The 22,949-nt window shown below is 34.7% G+C and overlaps 1 protein-coding gene across 1 annotated transcript in view; it reads right to left on the bottom strand.

Moving 5' to 3' along the window:
• tafa3b (TAFA chemokine like family member 3b) overlaps window positions 1-22,690 on the bottom strand; it is a 37,530-nt gene extending 14,840 nt beyond the window's left edge. Inside the window, exon 1 of the mRNA XM_051116534.1 lies at window positions 22,579-22,690. Coding sequence (XP_050972491.1) covers window positions 22,579-22,690 — 112 coding nt within the window. The remainder of the gene's footprint in view (window positions 1-22,578) is intronic.
• Between the last annotated feature and the right edge of the window lie 259 nt (window positions 22,691-22,949).

Genomic DNA, 22,949 nt, shown 5'->3' with positions numbered 1-22,949 from the left:
ATCAAACTTCGCTGATTGAAATGTCAAGATGTAAATATTGGGAGTGTTGGATCCTCTCAGTAGGGTGAATTATATTACTCAGTCATTACAGCCTGAAAACCTTCAATTTGTGAGGGAAACATTGCTTAGCTCAGAGGGAGTGCCGCCCAAATCAGCTGCAAATGCCAAATGCAAATATTTGTGTAATCGGAATGAGAGGGCCGATGGTTTTCCTGTATCGTGGGACCACAAGACGGCAAAGAGACCGGTTTGATGCATCAGGAATCATCAGGATGGAAGCAAAAAGATTTGTATTCTGCACCTTACTAGCCACAAGAGATGCTGTTAATTGCTCAGTATGTTAATGATATCTTCGTGGCGTTTTCCGGATTTACCAAGACAGCTCACTTAGTCTCCAGAAACTCTCTGTCTGTCTGTCTTGGGCTCTTTTGAGATTTCTAGATTTATATCCTGCCCAAAGCTAAACAAAAGCATCACAGTGAATCTTTAAAAAATAGAATCGGACCAACTTTTAATCTTTAGATTCGAAAATGAAAAGGAAAACGATTCATCAGCTGAACATCCATTGAACGCACTGTACTTTTATCCCTCACACCCTCGTTTTCATTCCTGTTGAAAACTAAACATGGCGCTATCCTGACTAAGGTCTGTTGAAGTTAAATTCACATTTGGGAATTAGAACTTAAAAGGCTTTCTTATTTAAATTCTGAAGAACATAACACATAACACATTACTGTAATTGCTGGTGGTCATTATGATGACGACGGTGTTTGATATACCAACACAAAACACACTAGAGCCAATTTATCTGTATAATTATACAATCCCACACTGATATATCAAACAGTTTCTCATTCAAAGACCCCAAATGTATGTAGGGAAACTGACAGTCATTATGTCTCTGAAGGCTCATCCCCTGTGGCGTTGCTTTAAAATCGGCTTTTTAGAAGAAGAGCCCTCGAATGCATAAACATATTCATATACACATGCACAAATGCAAGCTAAATCTTTTTACAAACAGGGGCGCAGATGCTTTTAAGAAGTTCACGCTAAACCAGCAGAAACAGCGTGAAATATACACCAATAATTGACTTAAAAACTTAAAATGTGTTGGGTTCAGTCAATAAATCCAGGTGAAAATCAGTGTGATATTGCAGTGCTGGATCTAAACTCTGGAGGAAGGAAGATCTTCAGGAGATTGACAATATCTATAACTCTCTGTATCAAATTATACTTCATATCCTACAGATCGAGAGACAGTGGGAGAAAGGAAGAGGAAATAAAACAAATATAAAAGAGATATTCGACCAACAGAGAAGTGTAGCGAGAAGAGCACAAAGCTGTTGTTGAAGTTATACTAGCAGGTCTTAAGCTTTCATTTCGTTATCGATCTTTTGGATGGCTTTAATATATCACTGAATTCACTATGGTTGTGTGTGTGTAGTAGTCGTTGTGCACTCAATTGTTTGTTCTCTGCACTGCAATTCACTGTAAGCAGATTCCTGGCAGGTATTATAAAACAATGCAGTGAACGCAGACACATGTTCTCATATACCATTAACCTGTTTGACTGTTCATAAGACCAGATGTATAAAGAGACGTATTGCTGAGTGTAATGGGTTTTTATCGCTCCGCCTGTAGGTTTGAAAGCACATTCTTGAAATTATTTCTCAGCAGTACAGACTTGCACGTTAGAAAACTATCGCACTGAGGCAGCGAGAAATTATGTCTTAACAAGAGCTGGAAATGTGTTTTGTGCTTTGGTCTTGTTTTTCATTTGTATCCCCTTGTTATAATTTTCATCTAATCGATACTTTGATTTTGCCATGGTTTGGATTCTTATGTCTCTTATGTCAGTTGATTTTTTTTTTTTTTGTATTTTTGTTATACTGTAAGAAGGCCACATAAACTAAAAAATGTAAACAATGAGTAAATAAAACAAATAATAATAAAATACATGTACTGTATTAATATTTATGGGAAAATCAAGTTAACATACAGAACTTGCTTACCAAGGTGAAGAGTGTGCTTGAGGTGAAATGTGTGATATGAGAAGAAAACAATGAAAGATAAGGGTAAATATCATGTGAACAGAAAAAATTTATTACACATCATTTACCAAAAATGTGTTTTTGTCAAATTATGACAAAAGTAATAAAAAATAAATAAATAATACATACATTTGTATTTTTGTCTCTTAGGATACACAAATGCTATGCTAATGCTAACACTATGACCAACAAACAAACAAACAAATAAATAAATAACATTTCCAAAAATGTTACCATTTTAATTTCCATGCAGCATATTAATAAACAGTATACATGTGGTGGAAATGAGATTTGTTGAGAAATATGACTTACTTCTATCACATGTCCACTGTTGTTATTAGCCCAATTATTTTTTTTAATAAGTTTATTTTCTAAAATAAATAGATGCATGAATGAACAAATAAACAAGCAAAATTAATTTAAAATAAATAAATAACCCAAAATTTGTATTTTTGTATTTTTGGATACATGCTAGCTATGAATGTAGCCTAAGCAAAAAGATAGATAACTAACTAAATAAATAAATAATTTATTCATATTTATAATTTCGACACAGAATATTAATAAACAATGTACATAATTTGAAATGTGGTGAAAATGAGTTTTGTTGAGAAAAAAAAAAGTTCAGGAAAAAAGTCAAATATGACTTAATTCTATCACATCCACTGTTAGCCCAACATGTTTTTTTTTTTTTTAAATAAATGGATGTATGAAGAAACAAACGAACAAATAAAGTATATATATAGTATTTTAAAAAATCTAAAACAATGAGTAAATAATACAAATTATATATATATATATATATATATATATATATATATATATATAACGAACAAAAGAACAAGTGAACAAATGAATGAAATTAATTAAGAAAAAATAATTAATACATAAATATGTATTTTTGTATTAGCCTAAGCAAAACAAACAATAATATTTTATTCCAAAAGTGTTTAAAAGTTAATTTCCATGCAGAATATTAATAAACAATACACATAATTTAAAATGTGGTGAAAATGAGATTTATTGAGAAAAAAAAAATGGTTGAGGAAAAAAAAATATATATGAAGGTAAAGAAGGTAAAATATGACTTAATTCTATTGCATGTTCACTGTTGTTATTAGCCTAATTAATTTTTCTTAAGTATATTTTATAAAATAAATGGATGCATGAACAAATTAACAAACAAACAAAATAATTAAAAATAAATAAATAATTGTATATTTGTATTTTAGGATACACAAAATGCTAGCTATGAATGGATGCATGCAAGAACGAACAAACAAAATTAATTAAAAATAAATAGAAAATACAGTATATAAATTTGTATTTTAGGATACACAAAATGACACTAAGAATGTAGGCTAAGCAAAACAAACAAACACACAAACAAACAAACACTATAAGAAAAGAGATTTTTTGAGAAAAAATGGTTCAGAAAAAAAAAGACAAATACAACTGTTGTTATTAGCTCAATTTATTTTTTGAATGAGTATATTTTCTAAAATGAATGGATATGAATGGATAGAAACATGCATAAACAAACGAACGAATGAGACAGATCCAAAAAAACAACAACACACTTCTCCAACATTCTCTCAAGGAATAATTCATCTTCCAAAATGTGTTTGTTCATCACAGCAATGTTGCTCTGGAGACATTTTAACCTGATTTAAGATTATTCCATAAAACAGAATGTCTGCTCACTGTGACTGCCTATGTGTAGATTGTATTAAATTATTACTATACTGTAAATGTATCCACCTGTTCCATTTCATACATGACTATTGTGGACAGGCTTATGCAACCGTACTGACTGCTAAAATCTGTGCTGTATTATGCATGTTGTGCACAGCGATCACACACACTTATGTCATACATAATCTAACTAAAAATACCTCAGATCATTCTGCGTCATTCAAACACGCACCCCTATACATTATTTAAACGTTACACAAACCAATGATTGCAGAAGCTTGATGGAGTACGTAAGCTATTGTGTGGTGTTTGTGGTCTTGTCTGTATTATTGTAGCATGCTGAGGCTGTGTGCGATGTCTAGGTTACACACAAATAATTCAAACATGAAATATTTCTGCCATTTAATATAATGTAATATATTATAATGTCATATAATAATCTATTGGTGTGTCTGTTGTTTTATATCTGCTTTGATTGGTCGAGTTGGAGTGAAAGGTGAGTCTGATGACATCTGATCTCCTCTAGATATCCAGCCCTGTAAACATCCCGAGGGACGTATTTCACTTTTACAAGCGGATTTTTCCTCCCGCTTTGTGAGGGGGAGTTTCATGACATGGCTATTAAAGCCTGTGTCATTTTATGGCCATTTCAATCAGGCTCTATTTCAGAGGACAAATTGAGCTCCACCCCACACCAGAGTTCACCAGATCCCCACAAACATCACAATTCATATAGATTACGGATCATTCACCATCACACACACGCACACATATAGTATATAAGAGAAGAGAATCGAGAGATCTGTCAATACACAAAGTCAGAAATCTGGAAATCTTAAGAGTTACTGTACAAAGACTAAACAAATTGGGTTTATTCATCATATGTGTGTGTGTGTGTTTGTGTGTGTCTGCTAGAGGAGGCTTTAGTAGCTGTGTGTGTGCTTTATTGCAATCTGGACGAGTGGAGGCGTGTGTTAAAAACAGAGGCTAGATGGATTGGGAATATGGGCGTCCCATTAAAAACCCTTTTAACCTGCTCTCTAGTGCCGTCCACTATCTATACAATACTCTGCTCTGCTGTAACAGGTACAGCTCTCTCCACATGGACCACCAGAGTGGTTTGATCTCTCTCTTTTATGATCATTTGGTTTTTTTTAGACAGTAAGCCGCAAGATTGCAATTTTTGCAGCATTTTTTTCAAATCTGAGACGTTTATAAATATAAATAATGCAGTAGAAACAACCAAAATACAATATGAAAACAATTCCTTACAGTTTTTCATTAATGTTAAGTACTACTACAAAAAGAACAACACAAATATATATTTTTTTATTCAGTTGAGGTCAAAAGTTTATATACACTTACATACAGAATCTGCAAAATATTAATTATTTTACCAAAATAAGAGGGATCATACAAAATGTATGTTATTTTTTATTTAGTACTGACCTGAATAAGATATTTTGCATGAAAGAAGAGAAAATAATAGTGGAATTTATAAAAATTATCCTGTTTAAAAGTTTACATACACTTGATCGACCTGAATGATCCACAGCTGTTTTTTTTTGGGTTTTTTTGGTTTGGTTTGGTGATGTTGTTCTGCTGTTCTTTAGAAAAATCCTTTAGGTCCCACAAATTCTTTGGTTTTTCATCATTTTTGTGTATTTGAACTCTTTCCAACAATGACTGTTTGATTTTGAGATCGATCTTTTCACACTGAGGACAATTGAGGGACTCATATGCAACCATTACAGAAGGTTCAAACGCTCACTGATGCTCCAGAATGAAACACGATGCATTAAGAACCTGGGGGTGAAAACTTTTGAATTTGAAGATCAGGGTAAATTTAACTTATTTTGTCTTCTGGAAACCATGTAAGTATCTTCTGTAGCTTCTTAAGGGCAGTACTAAATGACAAAAACATGATATTTTGGCAAAATAAGAAAAATGTGCTTATCTTCATTCTGTTCAAAAGTTTACACCCCTGGCTCTTAATGCATAGTTTTTCCTTCTGAAGGATCAGTGCGATTTGAGCCTTCTGTAATAGTTGCATATGAGTCCCTCAGTTGTCCCCATGTAAAAGATGGATCTCAAAATCATACATTATTGGAAAGGGTTCAAATACACAAAAATGCAGAAAAACCAAAGAATTTGTGGGACCTGAAGGAGTTTTCTGCAGAACAGCAGACAGTTTCACTGTTCAGGACAAACAAGGGACTCATGAACAACTATCACCAAACAAAAAAGAGCTGGGGGTCATTCAAGTAACAACACTGTATTAAAACTCCAGTGTATGCAAACTTTTGAACAGAGTCATATTTATAAATTCAACTATTATTTTCTCTTTTGGACTAATATGTAAACATCTTTTATGTGAAATATCTTATTCAGGTCAGTGCTAAATAAAAATAGTATGCATTTTATATGATCCCTCTTATTTTGGTAAAATAATTAACATTTTGCAGATTCTGCAAAGTGTATGCAAACTTTTGACCTCGACTGTATATATAAAACATTTTACCTTTTTAACTACATTAAAAACATAAATAACCGAATTTGAAAAACAACAAAAAAAGTATTTGAAAGATTTCCATTTACTTCGAAAAACAATACATTAAATACACCAAAGCGTATCGTATTCATGCAGTTCTGTGGAGGTGTATGCGTAAGTGTGTATCTTGGCTGTCACAGCAGCCACGTCTGGATGGCCCATTAACCAAGAAAGGATGAGTCACTTTAAAAGGCTTATAATCAGTGGGAGGGGTTGATCTTGGGCTATCATCCAATCACATTCTGCACTTGTGCAGTTATTATATTCATTAGCGCAGATGATTATGCAGCTTTGATGAGAGGAAACGCCCTGCTGCTCTCAAGCACTGCAGACACCTGGAGCAGTTGCACTACTGAGAGGGATAATGGAATTACACCTGCACCAGTGCACTCTCTCTTTGCTCTCCCCCTCTCTCTTGCTTTCTTTTCAGTCATTAAGAGATTGTTTCTCTATTAAAGTACAAGCCCATTGCTCTTTTGTTGTAGTGTCTATTGGAGCATATATAAACCTGATTAAAGCAGGATGGTTCTTATGAATCCTGGTGTTCCTAATGAGTTCCACAGATAAAATAGCTCTGTTCCAACACTTAGTGAGCTGCCTATCTAGACCGCATTTTAAAGATGCTGACACAAAGGATTTTACAAAAAAATAACTCGTCCCTCGTTTCTTTTTGTTCTCAAAATGGACTGACATGCACCTATTGAGGGAAAAAAAAAAAAAATATATATATATATATATATATATAATATATATATATATATATATATATATATATATATATATATATATTATGCTGTCTTAAAAACTAAAACTATTAAAATTGTTCTTATTAATTGAAATAAAGAATACATAAAATATAAATATTAGATGAAAGACTTTAAAAACATATGAAAATTAGAGAGGTTTAAGTTAAAGTACTAAAATGAAAAACAAAAACAGATAATTAATAAAATGTAAACACTGAAAATATCAAATTGAAGCTAATTGAACATATGAATAAACACTCCTTGCATATACAGTAAATACAAAATACAGATACATAAATTAAAAAAATACGTTTTAAGTGTTGTGTTGTGAGAAGTGTTGATTTAGTTTCACTAAAACTATTAAAAATTGTTCTTATTAATTTAAATAAAGCTGAAATAAAATATATATAACATATATATGAAATAAAATATAAAAACATATATGAAACTTAGAAATGTTGCATCTAACTGAAATAAAATAAGTTCAAGTTAAAGTACCAAAATTAGGTTTAAGTTGAAGTATTAAAATGAAAACAAAAATAAAAGCAAAATGAAAATAAAACCAAATAATTAATAAAACGTAAACACTAAAAATATAAAAGCTAATTCAAAATAAGACTAAATACAACTAGCACATAAATAATACTAAAATATCACTATATACTGCATTTACTATCAGAAATTACAGATAAAAAACATAGTTAAATAAAAAAAAAGAAATCTTATTGGAAAAAGATGGTGGAGGCAGTTGAGCTAAGTGTTGATTTATAAATATAACCTGCCTGTATGTATATATTTGCCTAAAACTAATTGTTTTAAAAATTGTTTTTATTAATTAAAATAAAGCTGAAATAAAATATAAATATCAAATGAAAGACTTAAAAAACATATATATGTAATGTTGCAACTAACTGAAAATAAGTTCAAGTACCAAAAATAGGGTTTGAAGTACTAAAATAAAACAAAAATAAAAGCAAAATGGAAATAAAACCACATATTAAAACGTAAACACTGAAAATATAGAATAAAAGTTAATTCAAAATAAGAATAAATACTAGTATACAAATAATACTAAAATATCACTGTATACTGCATTTACAATCAGAAATTACAGATAAAAAACAGTTGCATTTAAAATGTTGAAAATTGTTCTTATTAACTGAAGTAAAGCTGAAATAAAATATAATATAAATAAATACAAATAAAATATAAATATTAGATGAAAGACTTAAAAATGTATATGAAAATCAAAAGCAAAATGGAAAAACAATGAAAACAAATCTGTATAAATACTACTATTATGTAAATATCACTGTCACTGTCACTGTCACTATATATATATATATATATATATGTATATGTATATATATGAAGTTTTAACTACATTGCCCAAATGGAATCTGTATTATAATTTTAGAAATATCTCCATTTAAGAATTTGAAAAACATCTCTTATATAATTTAATCAATTCTTAAAATAATTCTTATATAATTAAACGTCTTTTTTGTGCTAGTTTCCCACAAAATCAGAACAAGATATGTGAGGGAAAAAAAAAAAAACAGCTTACCAACATGCTAACCTATTCCTTATGAAAATTAACCATGGTTTTACCACAAATACCAAAAAATAAACATGGTTACTATAGTTAAACCATGGTAATCACAAATTAACCATGGTTTTGCTACACTAATCGTAGTTCAACCATGGTATTCCTTGGTATTCAAATGTTAATCAATACCATAAAAGACGGCTGCTACACTTTTACAATAATAAAACCATGGTTAATTTACAGAAGAGATGAGTCAAGTGAGTCAATTTTCTTGTGCACTTCTTGTGAGGAGCACTATAGACAGCTAAAAACCATATAATACATATAATAAACCAGTCACTGAGGATCCAATTTGGTTAAGCTGATATCTTAGAAAGCAGTTGCATATGTAGGCAGCAGACCGCAAAGAAGCTCAACAGGTTTAGGAACAGAGCTAAGAGCTTAGACAGGTACGATGACGGCAGTGCGTGGTAAAAGAAAACAAATCCATAAGACGAAAGTAAAGATCTGTCAGGCAATATCAGGCAATCGAACCGGTCTGAAGAGTTGTTGTTGTTTACTGTTTTCCCTAAGCAGATTTCTGTCATGTGTGATTATGCGTCACTTTAGAGAATCTGTACGGCTGGGAGCAATAATGACCTCTCTTGCAGAGAAAGTAAGCGTTTAAACATCCTGTTCCCAGAATGTGTCATAAATATAACTCTGACAGATGGCGAGAATGTGCTGTTAATGACATCACTTCCTGTGTGGATATATTGAAGCATCATTAAATATCAAAACATTGGAAAAAAAAAAAGTCTCTTTTGGCACTGTCTTTCTCTCCCACACACACAAACACACTCTCCCCAGAAAGAGTATGTAATATTAAAGTCGGATTAGAGCAAAAAAAGCGGATTAGTATTTTAGTAGCGTTTGTGTTTTATTTAAAGTTCTAATATTAAAGGACTAGCAAATATAAACCCAGCTTAAGCATATTTCTCTCACACATTTCAGATCACTGCCATGTTGGGGATATTTATTCTCACTTCTGATCGGGTTTGTGTCTCGTCTCCTTCCTGTGCAGCTGCGAGCGGTGCGGTGTGCGGCGTTGCAGGTGGAGAGATCCGCTCTACCGCCCTCTAATCTGCTAATCTGTTAAAACATGCTGTCCTCCAGCATACGCTCTCTTTGGGAGAGTGGGGTGTTAGATTATTTAAGCCCCCCGTAGCAGGAGACAGGAGATCATCCCTTCCTGATAACTGTGAAATAGAGAGGTTCATGTAAAATGACGGCTGAGTGCGAAATCTGCCCAGTAAGCACTTTGCCCTAGCCTGTCCCCCCCCCCTCTCTCTTATGATTATCTCTTGCTCTCCGTCTCTATCAGGGCATTGGCAGCATTGACGTTAATTACAGACCATCGAATGGAGGTAAAAAGCATCATCCATCAAACGCAGACACACTGAAGACGTGAGACTTATTGAGAGTGTGAGACACTCTAAGGATAACACACTTAAATCCCACACTGAGAATTTCGTTGACTAAGAGAAAAAAAGATGAGTTTCAAAGAGTTGTACTGGGACCAAAATTTTGGCTTTGCAAAATCAGCCTCAGTATTGATACTATATCTGATCTTATTGTAACAAGTCATGAAATGAAAATTCACCCTATCTATATTCTACATGGATGTTCTGATTATATTGTGAACAATTCATCTATGCATTTGTCACCCAAAATTCTGTCATTAATTACTCACCCTCATTTCATTCCAAATCCATAAGACCTTCATTCATCTTCAGAACACAAATTAAGATATTTTTGATGAAATCTGAGAGCTTTCCGACCCTGCATAGACTGCAACGCAATTCTGCATGCGTTGTGGTACTTTTGTGGACGTGCTTTGAAGACTGACACGGAAGAGAAGAATTTGTTGAAGAAAGTCATTATTTGTGTTTTCTTGCACACAGAAAGTATTCTCGTGGATTCATAAAATAAAGGTTGAACCACTGATGTCACATAGACTATTTTAACAATGTCCTTACTACCTTTCTGGGCCTTGAACGTTTCAGTTGCTGTCTGTGGAGGGTCAGAAAGTTTTTGATTTCATCAAAAAATATCTTAGTTCGTGTTTGGAATGATGTGAGGGTGAGTAATTAATGACAGAATTTTCATTTTTGGGTGAACTATTCCTTTAAAATTTTAACCTCATAATTTTAAATTAAAATATCAAATAAACTGCCTGATGTTGATCATTAGATTTAATAATTTAGTATCAACAATTCAACAGAAAACAATGAAGGACAATTGGTTTCAGAATTGTATTTCAGTGACATGGAGAAGACAACGTGTGCACAAACTGTAGAAAAGGTATACATTCTATGAAAACGTTTCCCCAACACATTAGGACAGACATTCCACTAGCATTTCATAAATGTTAATGGATAAATATAAAGGCAATATAATAAAAAAAATGACTGAATAAATGGAAAAAATGTTTTCCACATATCAAAAATTGAAAAACTAAGTGTAGATTTTTCATTGAATAAAAGACAACAAACGCCTCAAAGTCAGTGCCTACATATGATGAAAAAGGAAAAAAAAATCATGGTGTGTACTTTTTCACAATACTGAATACAACTACCTGATCTCATGATAAAAACGTAGCTGTGGGAACTTTTTCGCAAGACATGAAATACGTACCAATAAGTACATATCACTTCAGTTTCCAACAGAAATGAACACTAGAGGCGGTAAAACAGCGAGCACTTCTAATTGTTTTCATACACCGTTTCGATTACGGTGCATTCACACGGGGCATCAGCATTAACACCTCTCGTTTACTTTGAATGGAGTGACGTCAAGCGTTACCAGGTTCCGTTGCGTTGCATCGTTGCCGTTGCTTGCGGCAGAATTTGAAAACTTGAACTTTTCAAGTAGCGACACAGGCGTCAGCCAATCAGATCGCCTTATGCAAATATACAAGTGCAGACGCTAGCCAGTCACGTTCATGCAACACCAGAAAAATAATGTGATTGGCAGTTGTCACTATGACGGTCGGGTCAGCACCAAACTTCAGCCACGCCCTCCGTCAAGCTTTGACCCCGACCCCCCGTGTAAATGTACCATCACAGCTCCCTACATTTCGCTTTCCGGAAATAACACACTTGCTTGGTAGCTCAGCCAGCACGGAATTGGACTTATGATGCGGTGTCCTTGGGTACGAATCGAATGAAAAGCATGAGTTAAGATAAAAGAGCTAAAAGATGAGAGACTGAAAAACAAGCTAAAACGGCATGCTTGCGATTGGGTTTTTATGTCACGTTCAGTTTTGTTCATAATATCTGGTTGGTTTAGGTCAACAGACACTCAACAGACATTTCAAGTCAGAACTGCGGTGACACGTACAAAACCAACGTCACATAAAACGTACCAAATGTACCTTCATCTGTTCTGGGGAAAAACAAACAAATACTGTTTTAGTGCCACTCTGTGGACATTTCACATCAAATATGTCACAAAGCGTACATGGCGTCTTGTGAAAAAGTTCTCACAGATACGTTTTCATAAGGTTGGAATATAGACAATGGACAATGTTATTGTTCTCACACATTCTATATTTCTCAAACTGCAATTAAAAAATCAATTCAAATCTGCAATAATGAAATCCCACCTAGATTGGATTTATATATTAACTATGAAAGAAAGTATGGGGGTATTGTATTAATCAATACATTTTTACACTTCATTTCGCATTGACTGAACCAAAATGCTGACACATACCATTTGATTCTGCAGTATTGTTTTTTTTATACTATATGCCATGCAATCCCACATGTTTGTGACTATTTTTTGTTGTTTAAGTCCTGTTTAAAGAATGCAGATAGGCTGTGGTTTCTGAAATATTCTGAAATGTCAGACAGAGGCCTGTGGGAATAAACAGGAAGAGAACATGGGCAACCATGAGTATCACACGACCTGACTGCTGTGGTCAGGCCTCTTCCAATAATCCAGAGGTCAGTGTTCCTTCCTTCTCAGCCTGACCCACATTTACACACCTCAGTCAAACTCCCAGTGCAAACAGCCAACTCTCAAACAAATATTCTCCAATACACTTCAGACCCTTGAGAGAGACAAAAGGAGGGGTAAAGAGAAAAAAAAGTGACATTTTGACGGCTGTCCAATCCCGTTGAAGTTGAAGATGTTATTCTTTGGCTCCAATTTGAGGGGAATGGAACCTTTCCCCTTTCCTGTCATCCTGCGCTTCTGTGTTTCTTCCTTCCCTCTGCACTCATCTCTTCCTCATTTCCGTCTTGTCATCCAGAGTCTCGTCAAATGTCAGAGGACAGCATGCTGTCCCAGAGTGCTGGCTCCATCTGCATCTTGAAATACATATTTGCGGTGTGACCGATCTCCCTTAGGTCCTGTGGAAGGGGTCAGCACATTTATACAAAACCACCTAGTGAGAATGTGACGGCAAATGTCCCAGGAGATGCCACTCTCTCTCTCGTTTTTTAAACTGCTCTTGTCAGTTAAACAAAGCTCTTCAGAAAGCCCTTCACCAAGTTGTACGTACAATGTAAGAATATGCTGCTTTTATTTTACTTCAAGGAATAGTTCACCCGAAAATGACAATTCTGTCATAAAGAATGGAACACAACAAGACATTTTATAGAATGTTTGAGCTGTTTTTGTCACTGGGGTTCAAAAGTTTCAAGCTCCAAAACGGATATAGAGGTGATTCATCCATACAGCTTCTGAAGCAATATGTTCACTTTGTATGAATGTGTTTGTATATATTTGACTGTATATTTGATATTTAAAATCGGCATGAAATGGAAGTTGCGATAATCTTATCTTCCCTATTGTGACATGTCCGAGTGAAATGGCTTATAGAATGTAGGGCGGGATTTCACCCTTCGGCAGTTTGATTGACAGGCGATCTGACCAATCAAAATGCTGAATCCTTCATTTTGTCCGACAAACAAACCAAACAGGAGAGTCGAAGTCATCTTTCCACAGTTGAGACAACATAACTCTAATGTTCATTCATGTTAATTTCATGCTATAACTTGTAGCAAAGAGGACGAGATAATCGGCTCACATGCTGTTCAAATTTGAGGCGAATTTAGTTGTCACGCCACACATCATGCAGTAAAAAATACATCACAGAGCAAAGTGGACACTGACAATCCACCAACAGACAAGACAGAACAGGTTACTTTTAATATCATACAGTGTTTCAGCTTTTAAATTTTGACATGCAATCTGACCAATCAAAATGCTGAATCTGCCATTTTGTCCAAACAAACCAAACAGGAGAGTCAAAGTCGTCTTTCTGCAGTTGAGACAACCTAACTCTAATGTTCATTCATGTTCATTTCATGCTATAACTAGTAGTAAAGAGGAAAAGATAATCAGTTCACATGCGGTTCGAACTTGAGGCGAATTCAGCTGTCACACCACATATCATGCAGTAAAAAATACATGACAGAACGAAGAGGACACTGACAATCCGCCAACGAACAAGACAGAGCAGGTTACTATTGGTATGAAACAAAGTCTCAGCTTTCAAATTTTGTAATTTTTTAAAGAAATTCAAACAATAAAGATCATTTTTGGAGCTTTTTAATGTGACTTGATCTGTCCCTGCTAGTTACAGCATGAAATACACATGAATGAACATCAGATGGTATGTTGTCTCAACCGTGGAAAGATGTCAATATGGACAAAATAGCGAATTCTGCGGTTGGGGGCGTGGGGGGTTTGTCGGACAAAATAGCAGATTCTGCGTTATGATTGGTCAGATCGCCTGTTAATCAAACTCCTGGAATGACATGAGGGTCAATACAAGATGACAGAATTTTCATTTCTGGACATGAGGAGAGAATATTTCCAACTAGTCAGTCTGTTTTTCCATATTCTCTTAAAGGACTCACCCAAAAATGAAAATTCTCTCATTAATTACCCTCATGTCATTCCAAACCCATAAGACCTTCATTCGTCTTCAGAACACAAATTAAGATATTTTTGCTGAAATTCGGGAGCTGTCTGACCCTCCGTAGACAGCAAGGGTCCTACCACATTTAAGGGTCAGAAAAGTACCAAGAACATCGAACAAATTAGCCCCTGTGACATCAGTGGTACCTTTCTAGACCTTAAATGTAGGACCGTTGCTGTCTATGGAGGGTCAGAAAGCTCTCGGATTTCATCAAAAATATCTTAATTTGTGTTCTGAAGATGAACAAAGGTCTTACAGGTTTGGACTGACATTGGAGGATGAGTAATTAATGACAGAATTTCATTTTTGGGTGAACAAACCTTAAAAGCAATTTTTAAGTACTGTTTCTCAGCACTGGAAGACATAATATTAAAAACATTATTTCTATCTATTAGCAGGTTCACAGGTAAGGTATGAAAATGTTATGTAAAAGTTCCCTTTTGACAGCACTCTCAAAATAACACCTCCACAATGTGAGCACAGGAATCACACGTATCAGCATGTTTTTCTTTATCCTATAAGAATAATGTGTCAGCACCTTTTCTCATGCAGAATTCCGCCTAAACACATGTTTGATTCGCCGGTAATCAGGACGCCTGATGGATAGGAAGCTGTTTTTGTTTATGGAGAGTGTGAGCTTGCTGCCATCTGCTCAGAGATTAAACACCATGCTCTGATGGAATACATAAACACCCATCAAGCTCAAAGCAGCCTGCTTAAGACACTCATAAACGCCCATTTTAAATCACTTACTCTAGTGCTTAGTTTTTAGCACACACACACTTAGGGAAGCCTCTTTTGACCAATCACAGGCAAGAGTATTAAATATGACCAGAGCCGCCACAGGCACTTCTCTTCTAAAGCAGCAGCCTTGCTAGAATTATAGTCAGCAAATCATAAATAAAAGCATAAAGCATATAATAATAATGTTTTGAATAATCAAACACTAATGGAGCCCAGAGCCAGTTGCTTAAAAGGGTGCCACAATCTAAATGAAATTGAAAGTGAACGCTAATAATTAATGAAACAAGGGTTGCATAAAAATACTTTAAGCACTGAAAATTAGCTAAGCTATGCTGAAAGCTAAAAGTAGCTACATTGCACCCTACATAACAAATGTAGCTTGTTACATTTAGGGTCAGAAAGCTGTCAGATTTCATCAAAAATATCTTAATTTGTGTTCTGAAGATGAACAAAGGTCTTACGGGTTTGGAACAACATAAGGTTGAGTAATTAATGACAGAATTTTCATTTTTGGGTGAACTATCCCTTTAAATTGTAATAATATTTCAAATAAAACTTAATAAAATACTGGACGTATGATTAGATTAAATATTCTTGAGAAAATGTAACATTCGTCATCGCTTCCCTGCTATGTAATGAATACAATAGCTTTGCTACCGAAGTGACATGATTTCAAAAATAGCGACTCTAAAGCCCAAAAGTGGTGAAAAAAGATGGTTGAATAAAACTGAATGAGGCTGGGGAGCTCTGGGAGGGTTTGATGGTGGTGTGACCTACATGTTTTATGCCACAGATGAAACGGAGCAGCGTGCTTGAAAGTTTCACATTTTTAATTCTCCTTCTGTGTCTCTCACAGGCCATATGGGCGTCTTGGACAGGCTGTGAACAGTCACAGGAAGAGCTAACACATATCAGAGAATTATGCATGGAGTTCATGCTAGAACTCAAGCAAATGAGGTTGTGAATTAGTTCTTTTGTCAGACAGTCTGAAATGGCCTGTTTTGCAAATTATGACCTCATACAACAAAAATTCATATACTGGTTGAATAACCAGGGAGCTCTGATACATCAATAGAAATACAACAGCTTTGGAATATTTAGAGTATATGTGTGTGAGAAATGCATGAGAAAAGTGTTTTCTCATTTCTCATTTGTGAAAATGATCTAAAATTAAAAGACTGAAATGAAAACTATGTAAAATATGCTTCATGCTGACAAACGTTAAGTGCTAATTTACTTTGTCACCATTCAATTCTATTTATAAACATAAAATCCATAAAAAACGCACATTGGCATCTCAAAGATCAACGTTTCAACATAACAGAATGTGACTCCGTAATATCTGGTTTTATTGTTGATGTTCAAACACAGACAGAAAGAGACAGAGAATATCAGGCAGGCGGCAGATTGGGGATAAAACAAGGTCAGGGGTGACAGAAATCATAAAAACCAAACGCTTCCGTTCTGTCACATGACAGCACCATCGGTCAGCGAGCTGTGTGACAATGTGACCCTCACACACACGCAAACACACAGTCAGTGTTGAGGAAGCAACTTTAAAGCTCAAAGCTACTTGAAATTGAGTGCTAAACTGCAGTCAACCTGCTTGTAGAAAACGAGTTAGCTATACTACAAGCTACAAACAAATAGTAGCTACACTTAAGCTGTGTAAGCAGGCAAAAATCTTTACATGCTAGATTATATGTGACCCCGGACCACAAAACCAAGGGTATATTTGTAGCACTAGACAAAAAATACATTGTATGGGTCAAACTAATTGATTTTTTATTATGCCAAAAATCATTAGGATATTAAGTAAAGATCATGTTCCATGAAGATATTTTGTAAATTTCCTACCATAAATATATCAAAGCGTAATTTTTGATTAGTAACATGCATTGCTAAGAACTTTTTGGACAAATTTAAAGGCAATTTTCTCAATATTTAGATAGATTCCACAGATTCCACATTTTCAAATAGTTGTAGCCAAATATTGTCCTATCCTAACAAACCATATATCAATGGAAAGCTTTTAATCAGCTTTCCAGCTATGACTGGTGTTGTGGTCCGGGGTCACATATTTTAATTAGAAAAGTAGTTGTTTGATGCTAATATCTGTCTCAAAATATGGCTTTTTGAATGAATAATTCTCAATTAGGGAGATAGTGTTAAACTTTAATTTATACTAAATAACAGTAAAAACTGTGTTGTAACTGCCATTTATGTGTACCAAAACGTTTGCAGCAGAACATCAGCATTTAACAAAGTATGTAGTTACAAAAAAGACTCAGTATGCTATGCAGTTACCACAATCACTGAGTTTGTCAAACTTTACTAACATAGTTATGATCCACATTTTGCTATTACCAAAAAAAAAAAAAAAAAAAAAAAAAGGATATGCTACACAGTAACTCAAATTGGTTCATCTCCAAACTTCCAATGAATAAATTCTCTAAAACAAGTTTTTTCAAACAACTGCTACATATTACATTAACAGATAAAATGAGAGGTATGGAAAACAGTGTTTAACTAAGTATTTTGCTATTCAAAAAAATATGCAACTTGAAATTTGTACATAGACCATCCAAATCACTATGTTTTCCAGACTTTACAATGCTACTGTACACACTTTATTAGACTAAGATATAGCATGGAACACATTCAGTTGAGGTCAAAAGTTTACATACACCTTGCAGAATCTGCAAAACGTAATTTTAACAAAATAAGAGGAATCATACAAAATGCATGTTGTTTTTTATGAGATATTTCACATAAAAGACCACAAGAGAAAATAATAGTTGCATTTATAAAAATGAACTTAATACTTAAATGAACTTGATTGTTAATAATGTGTTGCTGCCTGAATGATTCACAGCTGTTTTTTGTTTAGTGATAGTTGTTCATGAGTTCCTTGTTTGTCCTGAACAGTTAAACTGCCCACTGTTAAAAAAAACATCCTTCAGGTCCCACAAATTCTTAGATTTTTCAGCCTTTTTGTGTATTTGAACCCTTTCCAGCAATGACTGTATGATTTTGAGATCCATCTTTTCACACTAAGGACAACCGAGAGACTCATACGCAACCATTACAGAAGGTTCAAATGCTCAGTGATGCTTCAGAAGGAAACACAATGCATTAAGAGCTGGGGGTTGAAAACTTTTTAAATTTGAAGATCAGGGTAAATTTAACTTATTTTGTCTTCTTCTTATTTTGCACCTTCTGTAGCTTCTGAATGACAGTACTAAATGGGAAAAAAAGCTGTTTAGGCAAAATAAGAAAAATGTACATATTTTCATTCTGTTCAAAAGTTTACACCCTCTGGCTCTTAATGCATTGTTACAGTTGTGTTTAACTACGTATTTTGTTTTTCAGGCAGGTCATTTGCATAAATCTTTAATGAACTAAATTGCTAATACAATTTTGCAGAATTTAATCAATTCAGAATGAATATTCCCAATAAATCACTTCACTAATGCAACAATTTAAGACATTCCTCCACTGTTTTGTTCAGCGATAAAGCTTCTAGCACATTTATAAACTCTTTCCTCTATGTCCTTGCGACACACCATCCCCACTGAATTGAACTATTTCTCTTCATAGTTTTGATGTCACTGGTCTCAGTGTCTTGTTTAGGTTGGCCAGGTTTAGGACATGTCAGACAGACAGAGCGAGACTCATGTTTTACAGGGCAGAAGGGCACAGGACACACACACACACACTCAGGCATACACACAGAGGGCAGGAGAGCTCAGGACTGCAGTCATCCACAAGAGCCGTGTCTCCTTCTGTGTTTCATCTCATGACACACTCATTTGTCTCTGTCTCTCTTTCCACACTTCTGTCTCTTTCTCTTCTTTATGCCCTTCAATGGATCTCTGCATCCCTTCTCCCTCCTTTACTCTCTCTCTTTCTCTCTCTCTCCAGGGATATTAGTTTTATTGAGAGGATGAGCCTCATAAAGAATGACCTACAGTAGCTGCAAACTTTCTGGCTATATTCCCTGTGTATGTGTGTGTGTGAAACAAATACTTCACTCTCATTTAGCTCATTGTCCCTGAAGCTTTTGCTGCTCGTAGAGAAGAAGAGTTTAGAGTTATTAGTTTTTCCCTCCCAGTGGTTTACCGTGTGTGTGTTCAGTCACCTTGCTCTGACCTGTTAGCAGTAGTGTGTAATTAACTGATTGTCTGAACTATTTTGCACATCTGATTGGCTCACATGCTTAACTTCTCATCCAATCAAAATGAAAAACTACTGTGTAGGGAAGACTGTGGACAACAAAACCACACAGATTTTGTCTTCTAATGACAAATATGGCTGTAAACAGACACTGTGTGATTATTGGAGCCTAGCTGTATGCTGTATAATTAATTAGAAGTATTTTCACATGATAATAAAAGCAATAAATTCACAAATCATTCTCTATGTGACATTTTGATATTTCAATTTGTGGTTCCCACTGCCCTCTTCAAAAAATAGTATGAGCCACCATTCTGCTGCGACAGATGAGAGAAGTTCACACAATGAGTGAGTCATGTTGTCAAGAAATGAAATCTGCTCATCACAAAAGAAAAGAAACAAGCAGTGCAGAAGTTCAACACTTTACCAGAGTGGTTCATTTTAAAACAAGTCGTATTAATAGTATCAGACAAGTAGCTTGAAATTACTGCACAAATCAGAAAAAGATGAAGTTTACCACTCTCCTCATAACATTTTTTTTTCTGACAGCATCATGAAAATTAGATGGAAAATGGTCTGTTTATTTTTGTCACTTCTAAAAAACTAGCATTTTACTTTAATGGACAAATACACTTGAAAAAAAAAAAAAAACAGTAAATTGCACTGCATTGCATCACTGGCTTGTCTAGAAAATCAGGTAGATATTGCAACATGATGAACATATCAATAAAAAAATAACAAAACTTACATTTGATGTACTGCTGATTTATGGTAGTTAAGTTAAATTATAGATTAAAGGTGACATGTCATGAAAATCTGACCTTTTTAATGTTTAAATGTTATAATCAGGTCCCCGGGGCATCTACCAACTCAGAAAATGTGAAAAAGAACAACTCAGTATTTTTATTTTTTTTTTAAGCCTTTCTCTGCAAGCTTGTGGAAAAACGGTCTGTGAAATCCGAACGACGTAGAAAGGGGAATTTATTATAATAATACCACCCCTTAATCTGCATATTTTCACCCATGGCGCTGCGATTGTGTTTTTGCAAGCGGCAATGGTGTACCAGTTCTAACGTTATGGCAAAAGTTTGAGCAAAGCATGCTAACTGTTCTGTCATTGGCTGTACAGTCATACTATTTAGAGTCCCAGCCTCAGAGACAAGAGAGCACTGGATTTATTGATTTATTTACTGTATATTACGCTGCTGCCACACTGATCTAATATAAACATGCAGTTTTTTTCTAGCTGTTAACCTTCACAAAAATAACTGACTGTTTTTGTGTGTTTTTAGCATAAACTTGTGTGTACTTCACAGTTTAAGCGCAGTAAGACTTGAAAGAGAACTTTAGTACTCACATGCCGTGTGACAGCCACTTTCTGTGCGTGTGCTTCGGATGTGTATGCTCAAAAAACGTATATCAGTTTAAACTAATATGATATATATAATTAAATTAAATATATATAATTAAAATGCATAATTTCAACATGATAGATATGATCATCTAAACCAAACAATGTTTTTTTAAAAAGAGTATCTGAGGTAGGAGTCGTAAAGGCACAGTCCTATTCTGGAAAAGGGGGCGGGGAGCAGCAGCTCATTTGCATTTAAAGAGACATGCGCGAAAACAGCATGTTTCTGTTTCCACTCAAAATCATTTTCAAAATCATATGATAAATGATCTTTGGGATATTTTGAGCTGAAACTTCACAGACACATTTTGGGGTCATCTGAGACTTATATTACATAAGACCATAATAGGTCTCCTTTAAAGCATATGACAAAACACGAGAAATTACACCATTTACCATTTTAAAATTCTGAGATTTTTCTAAGAAACAAATACTTCTGTTCAGAAAGGACATGTTTAATTGATCCAAAGTGACAGTAAAGAGTTTTCTACTGTTACAAATGATTTCTATTTGAAATAAATGCTGGTTTTTTATTGTTGCTATTCATCAAAGGTTTCTTTCTCCATTTCTGTTATCAGTGTAGTTTGGGTTCCTTGCCACTGTTACCTCTGGCTTGCTTAGTTGGGGACACTTGATATTTGGCAACATTACTGAATTGCCTGCATGACGACATGACTGTTTTCTCCAGGGCTGCTTTACAGATAAATTAAACTCATTCTATAATTCATGGACTTTACACAGTTATTGAACTTAACTAAATCAACAATGAACTGATTTCAACTAAATAATGACTGTTAACTGTTGTCTTTTGAGAGTTGCTTTATAGCAGAATTAAATTTAGTTTCCATCACTGAATCACTATTTTCTTGTTTATCACTATATATTCTCTGTATATTCAGCTTTGACATCACGAGTAAATTACACTTTAAAATATTTAAGAACAAAAAGTTATTTTTAATAATATTTCACAGTATTGCTTATTTTCTCTCTGTTTTTATCAAATACATGCAGTCTTGCTGAGCAGACTTCTTTAAAAAACAATAAAAAGTCTCACCAATCCCAAATGTTCGTAGTGTCTGCGTTTGGCTAATCAGAAGTATAGTTTTTAAGGCTATGAGGTCAGTTCTCAGGAATCAATAAACTGCTAAATGTACCTCTTGAATGCAATGCAGCTCACTTTAGAAAGTGTCAGCCAGTTGCATAAATCAGAATCAATATCATCTTCAATTACTATATAAAAGAACAAGTGCTTATGACAAATAAACTCTTATCACTTTCTACTGGAACACTCTGCAGCAGCCTCTACGTGACCCCAGAGACGTCAGTGTCCTGCGGTCCATCAGCTCTTCTCCTCATAAATAGACAACGTTCTCCAGACTATTTTAAGCTGATCTAAGCATCCACCTACCACTGAGCTGTCTACAAAAACATGCTGCTTTCTGCCTTTGGTTTGTGCTTATTTCATTCAGATTTACACAGATAGACACAAGAACCAAACTTCAGATCTTTAAAAACAAAATGAAGATGTTTATGGTAATATCGCCCCAAATCTAACTTCACGCAACCCACAGAAGCTGTTTTTTTAATGAGACGGCTCATTAAAATAATCAACACTGTAGGTTAAAATGAAGATGAAACAATAACAACAAACTTGACCGAATGAACCTTGACCTTGACTTACCAATGTGACTGCGGTGAGAGGAGGCATCCGACAGATGACCCCAGAGAGACAGAAGGGTCAAAAACACCAGCAAGAGCCACACGCACACCCTCTGTACCGCCCGCTCCTGCATTCTGAAACACACACACACAAAGCATATCAGCACATGAGCATTACACTGATCAGAAAGACTATTAGATTGCACATTTCTAGAGGGGATCTCCTTCTTTCCTCCAGTGCTATCTAAATGTCATCATGTTATTCCTGAATGTTTTCTGATACAATGCTGAGTGCTCCAAAACACTGAATTATACAATTACTTACAGAGAGAGTGAGCTTTCAAGGGTGTGTAGGGGTTTTCTGGCAGATACTGAACCTCTAGTGGTTGAGGT

Source organism: Labeo rohita, chromosome 8, assembly GCF_022985175.1.
Source record: "Labeo rohita strain BAU-BD-2019 chromosome 8, IGBB_LRoh.1.0, whole genome shotgun sequence".
In the NCBI taxonomy this organism is placed as follows: domain Eukaryota; kingdom Metazoa; phylum Chordata; class Actinopteri; order Cypriniformes; family Cyprinidae; genus Labeo; species Labeo rohita.
This window is presented reverse-complemented; position numbering and strand designations above follow the sequence as displayed.